We start from the raw sequence: 22,614 nt of genomic DNA on the forward strand, positions 1-22,614 counted from the left end.
ACGTGCACGCCGGCAAGGCCAGCGGGCGGCGGCGGCTGCAGCGGCGACTCGCTCCGCCTCCTGCACTCGGCTGTTCCCAACTTTTATTTTCTTCGAGTTGGCAACCTTCTTGGTTTTGATTAAGTTACAAGCTTACGCCGCGCGTCTCAAGGATATGACTGATGGAAAACGAGGTTGTTTCAAAAGGTCTTTGCAACGTTCACAAAGTTGTATAATAAATGCATCACCGCTACTTCCGGACCGCAAGGCGAGAACTCGTTCCTTCCGTCGTGGTGGTTTCCGTTCCACAAGTTATCACCTGCTGCATATGCTGGTGCGCGGAGCCGCGTGAACCTCTGTACCTGGCGGCTGGGGCAGGAATGTATGGCGAGACAATGGGACTATGAATAAAATTATGGGATGAAGATTATCATTATTCTTTAAGGGTTTCGGAAATAGTGTACCTTTCGAGCACCCTCGTAAACAAACAGTCTCCGAGCAAGGCAGTTCTTCGATGAACGACGGATAGAATGGCTTGCCCTCAGTTATCGGACCCACACCTTCATTGACCAAAAGAAGATAACCACCTCAAAATGCTGGCTTGGTTATGCTTCCGGTATGCAAGAAAAAAAAAAGCTGAATGATTGTTTTCAAGGGAAAGAGCAACACTTGGGATGGGGAGAAATAGAGGGAAGGAAGAAAAGAGTAAGCTGTGCTGTGGGTCACCAGCGCCTGGATACTCGTTGACTTCCTCGACGGAATGACAATTCAAACGTAACCCAAATTGAACAAGGGAAGAACCTTTCATGTGTTTGTTGATGGCCAGTTCATCCTGAGCATGGCCTGAACAAGTGGAGAAGACGCCCTGCGTGACTAATTTTCGCTAGTTACAGGTATGTTTATCCCTGGCTCGGCCCGTTCTCTACGTTCCCCGTCACTGGCCTCTTCCAGTGCGCTGTGGCCTCACACAGGTAATACTACGTGGCGGATGGTTCTTGGCTCTTTTCCAATCTCGGGGAAAGTCCAACCCGGATTTGAGCGCTCAAACACTGCAAATGACCCATCACCAGCTTGCTTTTTGTGGCTATCCGCCACTTGATGGCGAGGCCTCCCTGCCCCTGTTGTTTTGACGTCCACGGACAGCGACACATTGCTGCCGTCTGAGGGAAACGCTCCTCCCCAAGGCCCTCACGACTCTACCGCAAGGCTGACGGTAAACCAGTTTTCGGCTCGCTGACCCCAAACCGATGATGCTGTGCCACCCATCGACGCAGTCACGGCTCGTTGCCCATGACCTCCTGGCAATCTGCCTTGGACTCACCTGCCAACTATCCCACCTGGGCTTTGTTCCCCTCAGCCCCTACGCTGCCCCTTTGCTCCCTCTACCCTTGCCCCACCCTGCCCCACTCTGCCCCTTGCCCTACTGCCGCTGGCCGGGTGGCTCCACGCGTCCCTGGCAGAGGGCCAAAACAGAGGTCATGCCGCCCTGACTGACCCAGTAAACGTATTTCGCGATCTCATTGTTGTTGTTGCTATTATTGTTGTTGTAGTTGTTACTATCACTATAAAACGCATACGCCCGTTGTAAGTATAGCTGTTAATGACCAAAATAAATCTTGAGACGGTATTATTGTGGAGTCTACATTCAGAGTTGGTCTACACGTTTTGGTCTTTCTCTCATTGTCATGCAAACGTTATAATGACTGGTTGCTCTTATCTCGGCAATTAGGTTCCTGCATATGCCACCTCATTAGTATTCTGGCCGCCGCTATTGTTCGGTTCACTACGGTCGGGAGTCGCGGCGGAGCGGTAGCACTGAGGTTCGTCTGCTAACTGTTGGCTGCGGCGAGCGGTTTGTAGTCCGACAAAACGGGATGGCAGGACAGACAGAAGCCACCGAATAAGGCGCTTTGTACTGCTTGAGCCTCAGTGCTAAGTGTACCGCGGCCACTGAGTTCACACTGAGGGAAGCGTGTGCCTTGCAGAGCTTGTAAAGTTGTGAAGATACCTATGGATTCTTTTCTCCGTGAATCTTTTGCGGATAGGTTTATGTTCCCCGAGAAGCTTACGCCTAACTAGAACACCATCTGTGATCCTCTTCTCGGCCACCCGCCATACACAAGCCTATCTTTCGTCAAGCCATGGCAGCTCATTTCCCGGAGCCTTCCGTTCCGGTGGGCACGATGCCGTCACAGGTGAAGGGAGTTGATTACTTATACTATTCTGAATGACTGTGTTTCTTGGTGGCTTGTAATTCGCAGCTGTAACGATAACTGGTGCCAAAGAGTGATGGAAATAAAAGGGTTAATTACATTACGACTAAGGCTACAAAGCGGATCCAGTTTAGTCAGTTGGAGGTAGATCATCCGACCGTGGTCATACACACACACACACACACACACACACACACACACACACACACACACTCACAAAATAAAGCACACACAAAAAAGCACACACACACACACACACACACTCACACTTACACTAACTAACTGCTTCATAGCTCGGAGGATACCACCTTCATCTGTCACTCGACGGGGGGGGGGGGGGGGGGGGGGTTTGTGAGCATCAGTATCCATAAATCGTTCCTATGAACTATACAAAAAGAGCTCTTTCCGGAGGAAACTGGCTGACTATCGCGAATCCAGCATTGATCATACCGTGGGTGAATAATGCACAAATAAATAGATAGATAAAATAGATAAACAAATAAATAAAATAAACACAGCTAAAATGGTTTTCCCACAATACAGTTTCGTTTGAGGGTCAATTTTTCATTCCCGAGCTCTGGCTTAAGCTGAAGAACATTTATAAAAACTAAAAACTTTCGACCAAACCCCCAAAACATTGTCAAATTAAAGACTCTGCTCGACACCTTTTACATCGGCACAGACTCAGGAGAGGAACAAGACTCCAGATGAACAGATAGATAGACAGATATAAAGACCAATATAGAGAGAGACAGACAGAGATGGCTATACTGATGGACAGAAGTTAGAACAGGAAGTGGAGGATGCAAGAAAACACAACAGCAAGCCTCGCCCTGCCATACACCGGAGAGGGAAGCTTCTGTCGCTGCTTCCTCAGGCGCTGTGGTGTGACGAACGACAGAGCGGCGATGATGTATTGCTGCTGCTGCCTGGTGTTATACGATACGGACTTGCAGCATGATTGTTACTGTTGTACTTGTAATAGCGGTTTCTTTATCATTATTATTATCATTTTCCTTTGTCATTATTATTATTATTTTATTTTTACTATCATCGTTATTGTTGTTGTTGTTATTTTGTTACCTGTTTATCAATAACTTTGGTGCATCTAAACATAAACAAACAAGTAAAACACACACACACACACACACACACACACACACACACACACACACACGAGAAAGAAAACAGACTCAGGCCAAGTGTGACACAAAATACACGTTCGCACCACAGGGGCTGCTGAACCCCATCCAGCCAGCCGCGGCGGGGCACACGCTGGCCTACTGCGGCTCTGCGGTTCCCGACTTTCATCTCATCTCCGACTTTTCTTGTCCTCTTCGTATTTTCCTTCCTAGTAACCTACCCTTGATGGACGGCCACATGACGCACCCAACACTATAATGAGGACACATCTTCCAGGCAGGTCTCTGAGCCTCGAGTGTTGGAAATATGAGCAGAGCGCCTTGAAAAATTAAGACCGTAATATGATGAAGTAGCCCGGTGATGCCCTGCGGCGGCCACGTCCCTCGGGTCGTGCAGCACCGCCTTGCTATTGGCCCTCCACCTCGGACTCTGTGGTCGGTGATGTCACATGATCGCTCATAAGTCTACCGGCGGCCTAGCTATTTACTGGGCCGGGTCAGAGGAGGCGCCGGGATTGCCTCGGTAGCGGCTTCCAAGAGTGTGATTGATTACTGTGCTGGGTGCGGCTCTGACTGCGGTTAGTTCTTGTGTGACGTTCAATCTCTGAGTACTTTGATGTCAGATTTCCAGCAAAAGTGTAGTTTACAAAAGGATGGACTTAAGTGATTCAAAGGCAATAAAACTGAAGGGAATCCACTGCGTCCCACGCCCACATCTAATGTCCAGAGAACTCAACTCACGTAAAAAATTAAGTTTTGAGCATTTTTTTTCGTGACACATTCATCGCCTTCGGTCAGAGTGTAGGTGTTTACAGGACTATGAATCTCAAGTGCTTTCTATTATGATGCAACGACCACTGGCACTCAATAATATAGCATGTGGAATTCATCTGTTACAGCTTGATATTTTACAATGACTTCATAAGCAAGTTAAGTGTGAGGTAATGAAGGATTTGTAACTGATGAATACCTCTCGGTGAAGGCCTTGTTTTGAGCTACACATGGTTACACACAAAGCACAAAACTATGGCTGGTATATGTGCGCTTTTTGTGGTGCACCCAAAGAGGAGTTTTTCAATTAGAGCCTCGCAGGGCCTTGGTAGTGTCAGATTACGTTTGGTTTTCCATCTTCAATAAAAAAATAAGCATTATGACGCAATGTCGGAGGAAAACAACATTATCAGTTTAGAAAAAAAAAACAATATGTGTTGCCAGCACCTCATGCATCCACACACGGGTGAAAAAACACAAACATTAAAGAAACCAAAACAAAGAGGATGTCCAGGACGCACTCTGTCATTCCTTACTGATGTAACACGAGGTGAACACGACACCGGCGCTTACCTTGTCCTCTCCCGAGTCCTTAAACACGCCACCACTGACACTCTCAGTTCGTTCCTGCTTGAGCCTCGTCAGCCTCGTCCCGGGTCATTCAACGAGACGGTCACTCACATACAGTAATCAAAGTCGGGTCTTACGATATCCATTCAGACTTTCACAACACTGTTCCGCGCATGTTACACTGAGTACATAATCCTTTCCTTTATGTGACAGTCTCCTCCGCGGGAAGAAAAACACTGGTGGTGGAGAGGAGTGAGGGTCCAGAGGAGTGAGTGGGTGGGTGGGGAGGGGGTGAGCAGGTGGAAGGGTGGCGTACGACCAACACGGAGGCAACGGAGCAACTGTGACCGACTGGCGGCTGCAACCTCCTCCACCCACACACTCGTAGCGCGGAGGATCGGCGAGGGGGAGGGGCGGGGAGCGGGGGGAGGGGGGGTGAAGATGGGAGGAGGAGGGTTTAAACGAAGTAACGAAGAAAGTTCATAAAGCTAAAACCTATACGTTCAAGGAGAGACGAAAAAAAAGTATATCATATCGAAGATGATTGCCTTCGCTTGATTTCTTCGTTCGGATTACTGATGAACATTTTTAACACATTAATTAGCCTGTGGACTCAAGTAGAAGATTGTTTTTTTTAGCCCCTCCTCGGACTGTCCTGCGGGTGTGGGCGTGGCGTGTCGGGAGCGAGGGCTGAGTGGTGTAGTGGGCCTTAGGGACGGTAGTGAGGCGTAACGGTACTCTGTGACGATGAGTGGGGCAGGTGGTGGCGGGAGGTGTAACACACACACACACACACACACACACACTAGGGCCACGGGCTAACACTGCTGAGTGAAAAGTCTTTCCTCCTCTTCCCTTCCATACTTTGTGCAGCCTGAAGCGGGACTGTGTAGTGTCAAGGGCCTCTGCATCACACACTCTGTCATTAAAGACCATGGGACTTACATCCCTGGCTGGTCTTAAATAAAATAATCTTTTTTGGACAGTTCATGAAACAGGCATTGAATTATTCCCGTGGCACCTTCGACAGAAAAGTGAGCACGCGTGTGGAATACGTTAAATATCTCGGCCGACTTTCCTCAGGCGACGTCGCATAATGTTGTCACATGTGATTTGACATCCGGCAGCAATTTGCTCGCCCCTCGGCACGGTGGCCACTCAGCGTCGTCGAACAACAAAGGCTGCTGGGCTGCGAGGGCGGCTGGTCAGTGGGAACTGGACCGGAAGCAAGTAAACGAGCCAGCGTGAGGCGGCTGTGAGGCGCACGATGCCCCAGTTCAGTGGAACTCTTCCTGTTCAAGACACGCCGACGATTGAGAGGAGTCCGTTTTATCGACTTTGGATACTTGTCTTTTGTGACATGTACGTTATAGTGCTCAAGAATTATTTTCGAGTGAAGAATATCAAGCGGTGCTTTCAAAAATAATGTCGGCGTGGTTAACATACACTGGGACATTTGGCTTAGATTCCTCAAGACTAACGAGTCCTTCCTTTACACTGCCGCCGAGGGAGTGTGACACAGTAACATAGGGAGGGTGGAGGGAAGGGAAGGAGGGACACCTGTGGCCATTCAAGAGAGGAGAACACCTGGTCCACACGACTGACCTTGCCTCAGCACCTAATGCTCAAGTGGGTCGCCCCAGCATCCCAATACCTCTCATCCACAGTAAAGCTGAGCCTTCCTCACACACTCCGGCACATGGCAATCACAACAAGGAACCGCATCCCTGCAGTCCCCCTCCCCTCCCCCCTCCGATAACCACCACCGCGGGCGCTACAACCGGCCCATTCAGTTTTCTCTCACCGTTTTTTGTTGGAGAGTTTTCAATGCAGTAGAAGGATGGACTGGTTGTGGGGTGTGGAAAAGAGTGAGGGAAGGGAAAAGGAGGGAGAAAGCTCTCTGCATGAAGAAAAGGAAAGGAAAAGAGGTTGATCCGGTGAAAGCATAAAAGTCAACGATAAGAAAGAGGAAAACACTAATACTGATGCTATTAACGTTGATTACACTCATTATATTATGAGAATTATTGTTATCAACTTCACTTCATCAGTTTAGACGTCGCGCACGACAAGACAGACAGCCGAGCTTTTCTTGTGGTAACAGTTTTTGCTGCCAATGTTTCGCACCAACGCTTGCATAATTCTAATAACTGTATTCGGTGTTCTCAAAAGGATGTACATGCACACAATTTGTTACAATGAAAGTAAAACATGATTTTCCAAACCATCTACGATAAATGAATAAATATGTAAGGAACTTATAGATTTAGCTATTTCTTTCTGTTCTGAATGTTTCGCTTTATATTATTTGCTCGTTTATGGAAACATACTGTGAAATTTTAACTACCACGTTAGAGAAAGACGTTAAGTTAAAGTCAAATTTATGCATACACTCTCCTGACTCACAACACAGCCAATCCCCGAACGGCGGAGGGCGGCGCCCGGCGTCTGGCAGGTGTACGGCGCCCGTCCAGCTGTACAGCCTTTAGGCCAACATGATCAAGGTCTCTCCATCAACACGCGGTGAAATCAAGGTCACCCCATTACTTACGACCGCTCAGCGTGAGAAGGAGCCAATCGTGAGGCCTGATACGCCTCAATCTTTGAATCATCGTCTGTCTTCCATCAGTCTTATGTTAGCGTTTCTGTCGCGGGTATGAAGGCACAGTGCCCCCGCCGCGCGGCGCAGCGCTCCTCACGCCATGGAGGCGGCCAGCAGCGGCAGGAGGCAGGCGCTTCACCGCCACTCCGCGGAATATGGGTCGTTGCTGCCAGATGTCGCAACACCCGGTGCTCGACGTGCTTACCGCCACCCTTGATGTAGGTTGTGTGTGTGTGTGTGTGTGTGTGTATGTGTGTGTGTGTTCTTCGGATCTATTTAACCAATGTCTATAATATGCTCCCTAAGATTGTTTCTACACACACACACACACACACACACACACACACACAAGTACACACACACACACACACACACACACACACACACACACACACACACACACACACACACAACCACACACACACACACACACACACACACACACACACACACACACACACACACACACACAAACACACACATAAATATATACATTCATATATATATATATATATATATATATATATATATATATATATATATATATATATATATATATATATATATATATATATATATATATATATATATATATATATATATATATATATATATATATATATATATATATATATATATATGTCCTTCCTGACCCGGCAAGGAGCCTCCTGCACCACCTCCCGCCACAGCCCCCTCCCATGACACAACACACTTGTCCCTGGTCACCTGGCACACTCGACTGACACAGAAGTCCACTAAAAAGTACCCCCCTGCTCATCCCTCCCACGCCGCAGGACACATGACCAGTGGTCCCTACAGCAGGTCCGTGGGCGCCTCACTCACTCCTTGACCCCGTGTCTCACTCGTTCAGAGTTCGCAGCAAAACAACCGCCTCGTTAACATCACCACAAGGGCGACTCGGCCACGCCGGTTGTAAATTTAAACACCGCTGTGCGATACTCTAAATGATTTTTCCGTTACGTGACCGTCGGGGGAACGCGCCATCATTTTCCTTCGTGCGGACACTGGCGGAAAACATTTCCAAGGGAGGCTCGTTTGTCTTTGTCGACGGAAGGAAAACTACGATACGAGGCAGCATCGTGAGCACCAGTGATAAAAAAGACTTCCGGATTATTACTCCTACCAGTCCCGTCCTAATCTTTCATTACATCATAACTGAGATAGGAGGAGATATTAATCTGAATGATCTAAAACTGTGCATAATTATTTTCATCTAATGAAAGGAACACTGACTAAGGCTTAAGTTTGTGTGTTGATCCTGCTTTCCCCGTCCCTGACTCATTAATGTACGTCTTGCCGCGGCATCCGGAGAACCCTGCCCCCTCAAAAAAATAATTGTTACTCGGTTAACTTATAATGCCTATAAGGGAAAAATTAAACTAGAGGCGATGTGAATATCCGTATCAACGTAGATCTGCATTTGTTAAAAGATTTCACATATTTTTTTTTTTTTACAGCAAAGGAGACAGCTCAAGGGCACAAAAAAAGGAAACAATAATAAAAAAAAAGCCCGATACTCGCTACTCCTACAAAAAAAGAATCAAAAGAGGTAGAGGTAGAGATATAGGTAATGAATGCTGGCAAGATCAGCCTCTGTTCTTTGTTGTGCCTCCCCAAACAACTGCCATGCACACCACGCACACCACAGGCAGGTCAAAGGTCGTCTGTAGGTAGAGCGGAAGAGGGGCGCCGGGGACGTCTAATGAAACACGGCTGTGAAATAATTCCCACCAAAATTATACACATACAGTGAAGGATATCCTGCTGATTAGCTACAGAGAAACGAGGAACAGAATGTGACCTGCGACGTCTGAAGCTAATTGCAAAGGAGGATAGCGATGGAGAACAAGAGGAGGAAGCTTAGGAGGAAGAGAAGGTGGAGGAGGAGGAGGGGAAAGAGAAGGAAGAGGAGGAGGAGGAGGAGGAGCAAGGTACGAATTTATATACAGTGCAAAATCGTCAGCGAGATAATGCATCTAAAGACTTTCAACAAACTAATCTGCACACCCTCTCTCTCTCTCTCTCTCTCTCTCTCTCTCTCTCTCTCTCTCTCTCTCTCTCTCTCTCTCTCTCTCTCTCTCTCTCTCTCTCTCTCTCTCTCTCTCTCTCTCTCTCTCTCTCTCTCTCTCTCTCTCTCTCTCTCTCTCTCTCTCTCTCTCTGTATCTATCTTTTCACTATATTGTCATTTGTCCTCAATTTTCAGAAAGGTCTCTTGAGCCTCACACTCCATTACCTCCTGAGCAGAACCTAAGTGAGGCTTGAAGACGCTGATGGCTTTATAATTATGATATATGTATTGGAGAAACTCTTCGATCCTAATATATTTTTAAGTCAACAGTTTTTATTGATGCTCGCAAATGACCCTTTAGGAAGAGAGATGATGAAAACCTGCTTCATATAATAATTATGTTGATGTCTTCATAAAAAATATTTAAAGATATAACAGAGCTAATATTAAGTTTCAAACAGTAGCGGGGGCAGTAATGGAAGTGGTGGTGGTGGTGGTGGTAGTGGTTGTGGCGGCGGTATCAGTAACAATATCTAACTTTTGTTGAAAATAATAGAAGTAGTAGTAGTAGTAGTAGTAGCAGCAGTAGTAGTAGTAGTAGTAGTAGTAGTAGTAGTAATCGCCGTCGTAAACAGAAATAAAGGAAATAATGAAAAAGCTAAATTAGAAAACTAGGGGAAGAAGACTCAAATAAGAAAAAATAGTAAAACGGCCCTAATATCACGAAAACCACCACCACCACCACCACCAACAGTCCCGCTACCAACAACAACAACAACAACAGACACAGCAACAACATTCCTAGCCTTCTCCATTATAGACATCCAAATAAATTAATAGCAATCCTTTATTTTCTATCGCTACAGAGAGAGAGAGAGAGAGAGAGAGAGAGAGAGAGAGAGAGAGAGAGAGAGAGAGAGAGAGAGAGAGAGAGAGAGAGAGAGAGAGAGAGAGAGAGAGAGAGAGAGAGAGAGAGAGAGAGAGAGAGAGTGGGGCGGCTATTACCTGCAGAATTACAGAACGGATGTGCCGCATTTCCCGCGGCTTCCCCACACACCCCGCCCCCCCCCCCCACCCACACTCACGCATACACCCCCTCCAAAGCCCCCCCCCCCCTCCTCCAGAAGTCGGCGTGGCCCAGGTAGGTGCTCGGTGTTCGCTTCTTGTGGTGTGCCAGGCTCCGGCCGGCACCCGCACCGTGAGTGACCGTAGGGACGCACCATCACCGCGGAAATTGCCGCCATTACCGCTGCTAAGAACATAAGGCGAGGTGACGTTTGATCGCCGCGCACCGTGTCATCACCCCGCGAGCTGCTCAGCATTCATGCGCTTGACTCAGGCAGTATTTCCTTTACGCCAAAAGAAGCAGACCAAGGACTTATATATATATATATATATATATATATATATATATATATATATATATATATATATATATATATATATATATATATATATATATATATATATATATATATATATATATATATATATATATATAAATATTATATATATATATATATATATATCTATATATATATATATATATATATATATATATATATATATATATACATATCTTTCTATACAATGCCAGCTACTTGATGTTCCCTTAAAGAAAATAGATGACGGAAAGAATGATATAGCGGACTTCCTCCAGGCCTCCCCCGTGTTCCTTTCCAATAACCGGACACTCCTGGGTCGCGCCGCCACAAGCCTACATGGACCGAACGGTTAGCTGGTCAACATTTACTCTATTCCTTGCAATTGGTTTTCTCTAGTCCTACAACAGCACCAAGGCAGCCTTCACGCACCATACAATTAGTTGGTTCTCGGTTATCCCTCCCCTTCCCCTCTACATTTGGCAGTACACTGCCTGCTGACCACCAGTACCACGGTCGCGCCACAACGTTCTCCCCTCCGCCCCACCACCACCACCACCACCACCACCCTCACGCTAGACCGCAATCAACTTGTCGTCTCCGCCACCTCCCTCGTCTGCCTCCCTGCCATTGTCATCCAATACAATACCGTTACGCGTTATTACCTCTCCAGATCCTACCTTTCTATTAATTAATCCAGGCAGGGCCGAGCATCCGGTCCACTAACACCCGGCGAACGCCCCCGCCCCCGCCCCGCCCTGCCAGCCCCACGCTGACTAACACTGGGTCAAGCAGAAGAGGTCGAAATATCTCACATACTTGTAAGAAGAGAGATAGTATAAATATGTTAAGACGTCTTACTCGCTAACGAGCTAAAAAAAAAAATGCGTGTCGAAGATTTCAACGTTGCTGTTAGTAATAATCCAAGATTTTTGAAACTTATTTTCTTGATAGACAGAGGATTTTGGTTAGTCCAGTCACTTGTATCCCCTTATATGAACTGAACAAGAAATCTGAGTGTTATAAGATCCATTTCATAAATATCGTGTTTGTTGTTGTTATTATTATTATTATTATTATTATTATTATTATTATTATTATTATCATTAGATTAATAATAACTATTATTATCATTTTGTTTTCTATTATCCTTAAAATTATCACAATTATTATTATTATTATTATTATCACTATTATCATTCTAGATATCATCATTTTATATTTGTCAGTCTTGTCACCGTGGTGAGCATAAGAACATAAGAACGTAAGGAGTCTGCAAGAGGCCGGTTGGCCTATGCAAGGCAGCTCCTGTACACTCAACCCCACCTTACCTCACCATCCATGGCTTTATCTAACCTCTTCTTGAATGTATCTATGGTATTGGCACCCACAACATGGCTCCCAAGTCTGTTCCATTCGTCCACCACTCTATTGGTGAACCAATTCTTGCCTATGTCTTTGTTGAATCTGAATTTGTCTAACTTAAAACCATTGCTACGCGTCCTACCTGGCTCACTGGAACACGCGCTGAGGAGCACAGCCCACTGATTTGTTCCTCAAGTAGGAGGCCAATCACCTTCTATAACCATTTTCACTTTTAGGAATGACATTACATGAAGCTTCTTCCCGTAAAACTCAATTTAATTTCTTCACCGGTGCTCTCACGTCCTGGCGCCACACCGCGGCTGGCCGGGCCCGTGGAGTTGGGGAGTGACGTCACGTGGAGCGTGTGGGAATGGCGGTCAGTGGGTTTACGAGCCACCGCGCTGCACGGCTGTACGGGAACTGTAACAAAGCGGTTTTTTTCACCCGCTTTTCATTACGTGACAGTGACGAGTAGTGGCAGGTGTGGCGGTGGTCAGCCCTGTCTCCTTGTGGCTGACGCACGCACGCACGGTGGAAAGGCTACTCAGGGGGGGTCGAGGAACAAATGCTATTTGGACGTGACAGGCGTAAAGAGACATTCAAGAAGTGAAATGAAAAGAAATCTCATCGCCGTTTTGAGTGTACACTAAGGGAGGAAGACTGAGTGGAGACAGTAACTGTACCACAATGCCTAAGAAAGCATGTAATGAAAAATAATCCTGATGCCTTAAAAGAACTACACACCATACTGCTTTTAAAGTAACGGATGAAACGTGAATGAAGACAAATGTAACAAAATAAGGATGATGTAGGGAGGAAGAAGCAGTGACGGAAAGTTGTTAGGTCAGCAGAGAGACCTTCAAGCTATCTTTAAGAAAACTGTATAGCAATCTAACCACTAGTAGAGAGAGAGAGAGTGGAGGTAAATGTAGCACAATACATAGGATGCAAGGGAAGGGAGTAGTGAGTGAAGATGACCAGGTCAGGGGGAGGCGAGGAAAGACCTTGCAGGGTCGACGGTCTTGCTGCCAGCACTCCTTTTATGGTCCCTCGCCGCGGGCCGGGCCGTGGGGGGTAAGGTGAAAGGGCAGGGAAAGCCTCTCCTCCCATACGAGACAAGCGATGTCAAAGTAGTGTTTAGGTTTATCTAAAAGCTATTTTTCAGCAGCCGGAGAGCACAGCTATACATGAACACACCTTATATGAACAATATAAACATCTTATTACTTTTTTGCCCCAGGACGCGCTCAAGAGGTTAATTATCAGTGGATTTATGGAAGCTGCGTGACGTTTTTAGGTACAGTGACAGAGAGCCATGGAGATAGGTGTTTGAGAGATTCGCAGACGGCGCCACAACATACGCATATTCTAGCACCTGCACCTTGAATTTACCTTAATGATGTCACACTATAGGGGAAAAAAGGGTAGCGTATATAATTTCTTTTAATAGTGTAATTGTATTAGTTTCGACTCCTTATCACAAGACATTAACAGTTTTTCATTTCAAGATCACACGTCGAAGAGGATAGAAGAAAATACATATGAGCAAAGATTAAGTTATTTTAGACGTTTCAAAGTTGGTCATCACAAACCACAAACACTTTATCATCACTACGGTTCTCGTTATCCCGGTGCGCTGTATTTTGTCCCTTTTTAATAAGATAACAGGGCACGCAATGCTCTATTTTTCAAGGTAAGGCTTCCCAGAGACACACAAAACACAGCCGTTATGAAGATGAAGGTAGGAAAGGAAGTATTTACATATCAGCTCATTGTTGTAGCGGCAGCGGTGGTAGTGGTGGTGGTGGTGGTGGTGGTGATAGGCGTGGTGATAAGTGGTACTGGTGGTGGATGTGTTACTGACGGCGATAAGTTATAATACAGGTGACGGATTGTGACGGTAATGGAGCAGAATCAAATATAGTTACACAGCATTGGCCGTTTTGTCCATGATGGAGGTTGTTAGTGGGGAGGGGTTAATCTTTTGTGGTCAATAACAATTAAATCTACCAGCGAGGAATGCTTGAGAAAACACTGAAGCAACTATATGCCATACGTTATTTTATCAATCATAGGTTATTTTGCATCAGTCAACAAAGAAAACAATATTGGAGAGGAGATACCTGAGCTTATGGGAGGATATGATGAAACGGAAGGAGGAACAGTGATGAGAGATGAACAGAGATGAATGGAAGAGGAAGTCATTATTTCATATTCGCCAGTGAGTGACTTTCTCCTCGTATATTTGCTTCGATGAGTAGTGAAATAATGCCTTCTGACTTTTTCTGTATAAGATTAACTACTCCCCCCCCACCTCCCTCTATGAATAAGGGATGACAGCTATAGGAAGTGAATGTCCACCCTTATCCCACACGCTTCACACACCCGAACTCGATCACCTTCCCAACGCTGCTTTAAGCCTGGCAGGGAATCAGCTAGTAAGTATATCGGTCTCAGGTTCGTAAATTACACACACACACACACACACACACACACACACACACTAATAATTTTCAGAGATAGATTTACAGTTATCCAGCACCGTATTATGTGTGTTATCGTCACTAAGTAGCTGTGTTGTGCCCATGGAACACTAACAAACGAATGGAGTATATATCTTGAGACACAGTTCACTGTTATTCCACTATTATCATAACGGGAACTTCCTCTGTACCAGCGTTGAGGGTAATAAGCATGAGAGAATATCGGTGAAATGCATAACTCGTGAAATATCAGACACACGAGAAGTGGGACATCCAGGGAAGACGGCAGGTAACGAGGCCTATATGGACACTAACAGCGCGGCGCAGGTACTCACGGAACCACACACAGCAATAACACGTACGGCGATAACGTTCTTATACCGTTGCTCGCTGCGGGTCTGACCTTCGGGAGTGTCACAAACGTTTCAAGAATCGCGGGCCACGTGCACTGGGGTCTGTCTTACCCAGCGCAGCACTGATAGCTTTGGGTTTCATGCATTCACTGTCACACTGCAGAAAGACTTGAGGGAAGTGCTTGCTTGCTTACCTTTGCATCAAGCGTGGGTCTCCGGTCGTGTAATCAGTATAAGGAACCAATCACTCCTTCCCCACGTAAGAACTTTCGATTTTGCTCAGCAGGGATACAAACACCAGGCCGAGAGGGAGCGACACCTCACACCACCAGGGACCACCAACTACTAAACTGCCGACGTCAGGGTAACCACCACTATATACAACGGGGCTCCAGGATCCCCTCTCGTCGACGCCCCTTCCTTTCCCTTCCCCACGCGCGTAGTCAGAGGACGCTGGGTTACTGACGAGCCGGACCTCCGACGCCAACCATTGCCTCACCCCTCCAGCCGCTCTCACCTTTCTCCCATTGGCTGACTCGAACCAGTGTGCACGTTGGGGCCGGCAGCTGATTGGCGGAGAGGCTGGGTGGCGGGCTCGCTCACTCCCGCTGTAAACATCTGACACATATCATGGCGCTCACTCTACTCTCTCTTTTACCTGGCTATTTCCGCTTGTGTTTTATATTGTGTTCTCAGTCTGGCGATGAAGATGAGGGAAGGGGAGTGGGCGGCCGGAGCCATACCTGTGTCCGGGTTGGCGTGACGAGACTTACCTTCGTTACTCCACCTTCTGTAACTCAACCTTTGCGACCTTCTCCCCCCCTCCTTCCCTCTCTTCCTTCTTCTCCCTTCTCGTGCACCACCAGACTTTCTACGTTCCCGGAGCTTTCTTTTACATAAATAAGCGCCATAACTGTAACGCCGAGCCGTAAACATACCGACGCGTGCTTGTCTCTCCCAGTAAATATAACATAAGCTTCGCGGCCACTATCCTCCGCTTGTTGGATGGAGCGCTTCGAGACAGCCTTGTGTGCATAACAGCCATGCTCGCCCCGCACTTATCTCGCGCCCTCTCTCACTTTACTGATATGCTCACGACCGTTTTCATGAAGGATCTAATCGCTTCCATGTAACGTGTGGACAGTAAAGCTTGTTCGAACATGTTTGACTTTCTGTGCAATTTTTTCTACTTTTGCTTTTGTCCATTAATGACGTCGGTGCTCATTATATGTCTTCATATTTGTCTATGTCTCTCTATCTAGCTGTCAGTCTATCTATATTTCTATCTATCTATCTATCTGTCTATCTATCTACTTATATACCTGTCTATAATTGTATGTCAATCTCTGTCTGTCAATCTGGTTATCAATCTATCTATCTATATATCTATTTGTCCATCTGTCTGTATATCAGTCTCTCTGTCCGTCTATCTGGCTATCTATCTATCTATCTATCTATCTATTTATCTATCTATCTATCAATATTCTTTTGCGATTTGTCTACATGTTTATCAGCTTACCAGGCAATTCATCAATTATTCAATATGTATATTCTTGTACCCATGTATAAAACTATATATGGTGTTTACGTATACATGCATGTATGTATGCATTCATGCATATATATAAATTTGATTACCTGTCATAGGTATTCAGCTGGCAGCCTACCACAAGGCCACCACTAGCGCACACTTCAGCCTGCCCATCATCCTGTCGCGGCGGCTAGGGAGTCTCCACGCCTGCATCCTCCATTTCCGGCAATTATTTTCTACCATTCACTTTTACTATGAATATTTTATTGCCCCACCACCCACATTCCCTTTCCCTTCCTTGCCTTACGCAACATCCCGTGGGAGCAGGAGGGCGCGCGCTACTGTTTTGCGTCACAACGCATAACTTTTAGTAGTTTTCCCAGGAAAGTAAAACATCCGCCTGGGACGCCCCATCACCTCCCATTACTCCTCTCGGCGGAACTAAGTAGCCATTCACTTGCCTCCCCTGGCCTCCTCCTCTCTTGCGTTCATCTCCCTTTCACCTCTTCTTGCAACCTTTCTTCTATTCTCTATCCATTTATTTCCTTTCCAATGAGCTCTCCCTTTTTGTTTATCCGCCAGGTAACGCATCTCTTCTTTCACCTTTTCCTCCATTCTCTTATCAATTTGCTGCCTTTGCAATGGTCTTTCTCTTTTCGTTTGCTCGCCACGTTGCATCTTTCCTCTGTCACTCTTCCCTCCATTTTCTCGTCCATTTCTTTCTTTTCTATTTATCTTTCCCTCTTCGTTTACCCACCATGTCACGGATCCTTCTCTTTCCCTTCCTTTATTTTTTTCTTTTTCTATGCACTCCTTCATGATTCTCTTTTTTTTGCTTGACCTACATTTTCCCTTTTCTCATATCCTCCTTGACGTCTTCATTTCCCTACTTTCATTTTCTCTTCTCTATTTACTTTTCCACCCAGTTAGTTCTCTTTTTCCGGTACTTTCCGTGATGTTTCTCTTGTTTTCATCCTCTTATTTTCCAGATCATTCCATTACCTTTCCTTTATTGTCTCATCTATTTCTCCCTTTCCCCTCTTCAGGTAATTTCTTTGTTTCACCTTCCACCACCTTTCTCCATTCGCTGTATACTGGGACTCCCTCATCTCGCCTTCCTTTCTCCCTCCACTGCCAGTCCCCTCCGTGTTTCTCCTCTTTGTCTCCCGCTCATCCTCTATTCCACTGGCCATATTTCTTCCCTCCCATACTTCCCCATTCCCATTTCCCTATACCCCGGTTCTCCTCTTTCCACCGCCCTTTCTCTACATTTCCACATCCATTCCGAGTTCCTCCCCTCTCTCTCACGCTTTCTTCCATTAGGTACGTTTCTTTCCTCTCAATCTCCCCCATTTCCCATTTCCCATACCCCGGTTCTCCCCTTCTCACCGCCCTTTCTGTACATTTCCTTATCCATTCCGAGCTTCTCCCCTCCCTCTCCTTCTTTCTCTATTCCATTAGCTCCGTTTCTTCCCTTCCATACTTTCCCATTTCCCATTTCCCATACCCCGGTTCTCCCATTCTCACTCCCCTTTCTCTCCATTTCCTTATCCATTTCGTGTTTCTCCTCGCCTCACGCCTTTTCTTCATCCCTCATCCACCTCCGTGACTCCCATAAGCCCCACAAGATGATAACCTCTTCAGGGGATGTCGTAAAGGGCAGACGTTCCCTTCACCCGGCGCGGCTCCCACCCTTAAGTACGCCGGTAAGTTCCCTCTTCCTCTTAACCGCCTCATTTGTCTTGGGTTTTCTCTTCTTCCTATCCGCTCCTCCATCTCTTTCAAGTCCCATTAACCCTCTCTTCTTTTTACCCCCCCCCTCTCTCTCTCTCTCTCTCTCTCTCTCCCTCGCTCTCTCAATGGCGAGCCGCTCATCTTTCCTCTTCCGTAACTTCCCTGTCTGAGGCGCCTAACGCAGGAAGCTGTACAGTTACTCGCCTCCTGCAACGCTTGGCCTCCCGACTCGCGCCCCGCATCATTCGGCCTCCCGGCGTCCTTGGTTCTTGCAGCCGCCGTGTGTAAGGAGACAGGGGCAGGAGGACGGGGAGGGGTTGGTATTCGGTGGAGAAGTTTAGGAGGTGTTGCAGGGTGTGGCGTGCGTAGTGGAGGTGGTGGTGGTGGTGGGTCCCTTACTGAGTTGCCGCTGCCCGACCGCACATGCGCCCACCATCCCTAACCTATTCCGACTTTCTTTTCTTGGTATTGTGTTCTGCTGGCTGTACATACACGCCTCTTCTCCCTGCTTGTTTGCTATTGATTCTCCACTCTTTGATAATATTTTTCCTGCATTGTGTGTCATCTTTTTTAACGGTACCATTTTTTTTCTCGATAAAGGAGACACCAAAAGACAGGAAAAAAGGTATGTTCTGCAGCTGTTACATACACACCTTGTCGCCCTGTTTAACTGCCAAAGATTCTCCACTCCTGAGTAATACATCTCCAAATTTGTGTCATCTTAATACGGTACAATTTTGTTTCGATAAAGGAGACACCAAAAGACTATGAGAGAAAGAAGAGGTCGGAATATGTGTTGCTCCAGTAAAGAGAAGAGAAGAAGATTCCAAAAAAGCGATCATCAAAATATAGTTCCAAAGGTGAGTGTCTCCCCAGCACCCCTACCCCGCCCCTGAGGCTCTCCCTGCGGCAACGGGGGACACGCGGCAACATGTCAACGCAGCAAGAGACTCACACGCGGCAGCCACATCCGCCAGCACCCGTGACACACTTCCTTCAGCCAATCAGGTGGGGGAAGGAGGGAGCCGCGGGAGAGACAAACGGTTCGACAAACACTCGCACAGCACGAGAGGAGCGGCAAAACTATTAACATTATCGCACGTCGTAGTACCCGCTCCCTACTCCATGTACCCCCTTCCTTCTTCGCTCCGGGGGGCTTGAGTGAGGGGCCGACGAAGGACTGAGGCGCGGGATAAACAAACACAAGAGACATTTGACACGTTCCACACAGTCACACAGCACGAGAGGAGCGGCAAAACTATTACCATCTACCTCCTTCCTTCCTTCGCTTCGGGGGCTTGAGTGAGACGCCGACGAAGGAGTGAAGAGCGGAGGTAACAAAGACAAGAAATATCTGCCACGTCCCATACATTCAGAGTATCACGAGAGATAGACATATATTAAAACCTCCCTATTGCACATACCTATAGTTGCATCCACAATATCGGCCATCATATGAACGATAAAAAAATAAAGTAAAACAGGAAAGGGTTACCGATATCGCCTCCTCCTCCTCCTCCTCCTCCTCTTCCTCCTCCTGCTGGTAATGAATGTGCATGAACAAAAATAATATCAAAATTTAGTCTTTATGTCTACTTGAAACGACAGAAAGGTGGAGACATAATGGTGAGAAAGAAGAAGAAAAAAGAGGAAGAAAAAGAAAAAGAAGAAGAAGAAAAAGAAGTATAAGAAGAAGTAGAAGAAGAAGAAGAAGAAGAAGAAGAAAAAGAGGAAGAAAAAGAAAAAGAAGAAGAAGAAAAAGAAGTATAAGAAGAAGTAGAAGAAGAAGAAGAAGAAGAAGAAGAAGAAGAAGAAGAAGAAGAAGAAGAAGAAGAAGAAGAAGAAGAAGAAGATTAGGTGAGGGAGGACAGGGGGAAGAGGAGGTAGAGGGGTAGAGGGGGTAAGATAGATACATAGATAGAGAGAGAGAGAGAGAGAGAGAGAGAGAGAGAGAGAGAGAGAGAGAGAGAGAGAGAGAGAGAGAGAGAGAGAGAGAGAGAGAGAGAGAGAGAGAGAGAGAGAGAGAGAGAGAGAGAGAGAGAGAGAGAGAGAGAGAGAGAGAGAGAGTGTGTGTGTAGGCGAGAGGTAAGCATAGGATGTGAGGTTCAGAGAATTTCCTTCCTTTCCTCTTGTATATAACCCCAATTCGTATCTCTTAACTTTCTACTTCCATTTTCACTGTTTGCCTAAGCCTCATATCCATCCATCTATTCGTTCCTACATTATGGATCGAGTGACTCATTTGCGTATAAGGGCGTGCGTGGCGGTGCGGGGGGGCAGGCAGGCGCTCATGACCCCGGGAGTACTTTCGTGAGTCGACTTTGCCTGTTTTGTGATCCCACCTCAGTGCCTGAAGTTGTCATTGTAGGGTCTCGGTTCCTGCTTCTGTTTTCTAGGTCTTTACATAATACTAAGGATCCCAGGTAGTGCCAGGTCTCAGGTAAAGGAGCACAGGTTTACACAGACAAGGATCTATACCACAACGTCGCCCCGCCGTGGTATATTGGACGACTATATCGTCTACCACAAAGACAGGCCGCTGTCTCGTACACTCCATACAAAGATGTGGGCAACGATAAGTCGGATTTATAACTTACTTTCTCACCAACAAGTTAGTAAATCCCTGACCCTGTGCCCAACACCTGTCAGGGGCTCAGGACGGAGAAGATATAAACGTGGGCTGTGTGTGTGTGTGTGTGTGGGTGTGGGCGCCCCCACACACACACACACACACACACACACACACACACACACACACACACACACACACACACTGCTGAACACCAGGCCTCACAACTGCCAGGTGAGGCCAGGTGTTCGTAATCAGCAAGTGGTCTGTGGCTGTGATCGCCGCCGCGGTGGGCTGGAACCCTTGGCTGGAACACCCGCCCTGGCCTTGATGCTTAGCTGGGTCGGATGGATGGTGCAATGGGTGATGGGATCAGCGCCTTGCAGGATTACATACGTCTAAAGTAGTTTCAGTATCCTGTTTTAGATTTTCCTTGAAAAGTAAATGACAAGAAAGTTTGTAAATGAACGCTGCTGATTATATTATCATATCATTCGTTCCTTGGCCAAAATTGATTTTTAGGATAAAATTATGCTGGAAAGCTTTGTACGAAATCGCCATTAACTGGATAAAAATAGATCTTTTAAGATGTAAAGAGACGAACATCTGTCAGCTACTTAATGAAATTCGACAGTGAAATATTTTTCAATGGCTAGATGATTTAAAACAGTCTTCCCTGAGCTCACTTCGTATTCATCAATTTTACGTTGTGAATAATTACCCGACAATAAATTTTCTCGGTAATAGTTGCGGCTGCCCGTTTGGGGGATGACAGGGGTCGTGCGCCTCACGCGAGACAACCTGACGAGAGTAAAAGACTAATAACGAAAAATTAAAAGGGAAAAGAAACCTTTGGCCGATCACTGCCAGCTGCGCTTCTTTATAGTCTGCTTTAGGCAATTGAAACGCTTATCATGCAATAAAACAGAGACATAAGGTCGAGTATTGTCACCCTGCAACACGCTTATAAGACCCTACTGAGGGTCAACATCTCGTTTGAAAGCCACTGCTCTGTGATTATTAAATATCATTAACAGAAAAGTAATCAAAACTCCCACCTTGCAACAAATTAGAGGCATCAGGTCATGGTTGGTTAGCCTGTGACACGCGTACAATGCCACAGTGAAGGTCAGCAACGCATTTAACGATCGCTGATGCCGTCTGCGATTTTCAAACTTTATTATGATCCAAGCGAAGCGAAATTCTCTTCTCCCAGAACACAACAGAGGCATCAGGTCATGTTTTGTACCCATGCAACACGTGCAGCGATACCGATCAGGCTCTATTGTCTTGAGCGGCTCCGCGCGATGCTTTCTAATTTCCTTGGTAAACTATTCATGCCAAAGTTTCCAAAATTCTTAGATGTAAAATACTACACCTCGGTAAAAGCCAGAGGTTTATAAAGCGGCGGCCATGGTGCTCCTGGGTATTGAAGTAGGGCGGTGGGTCGGCAAAGGCCGCTGCTCCAGCCTCCTTCACCACAACCCGCCCATTAGCGATAAAAATGGCCGCTACTCTAAGTTATGGCTACTCTACCCCGGCCGCCGCCTGAGTTATAACACAGGTAGGGGTAGTTAGATCGCCGCATACATCACGGCGGGACGGGCCGCCTACCTGAACTTGCACGGGCGAGGGGACGACCTGTGTGCCCCGCCTGTCTTCCTGGCAATACTTCACCTGTAACGACACCCCCCACTGGGCCCGGACACGTGGTGGCGAGGGAGGGGCGAGGAAGGGGAAGGGAGGGGCAGGAGAGGGCAATGAATGAGCAGAAAAATTCACAGACACACACACACACAAAAAAAAAAAAAAAACTCATAGTGAAGATCCAAAATAAAAGATTTCCACGAGTACGAGGAAAGAATTCTGCACATGGAGGTTGACTTTAAT

General features: G+C 46.5%; 1 protein-coding gene across 2 annotated transcripts in view; it reads right to left on the reverse strand.

The window, feature by feature from the left end:
* Positions 1–15,359, reverse strand: part of LOC126996453 (uncharacterized) — a 55,545-nt gene extending 40,186 nt beyond the window's left edge. Inside the window, exon 1 of one of the 2 annotated variants that reach the window (XM_050856910.1) lies at positions 15,085–15,359. In XM_050856910.1, the coding sequence (XP_050712867.1) occupies positions 15,085–15,092 (8 nt within the window). In that variant the 5' untranslated portion in view covers positions 15,093–15,359. Of the gene's footprint in view, positions 1–4,678; positions 4,979–15,084 lie in introns of those variants that run through there. The other variant, XM_050856911.1, reaches the window with a different exon arrangement.
* Positions 15,360–22,614: the final 7,255 nt, after the last annotated feature.

This window comes from Eriocheir sinensis, chromosome 10 (assembly GCF_024679095.1).
Source record: "Eriocheir sinensis breed Jianghai 21 chromosome 10, ASM2467909v1, whole genome shotgun sequence".
In the NCBI taxonomy this organism is placed as follows: Eukaryota; Metazoa; Arthropoda; class Malacostraca; order Decapoda; family Varunidae; genus Eriocheir; species Eriocheir sinensis.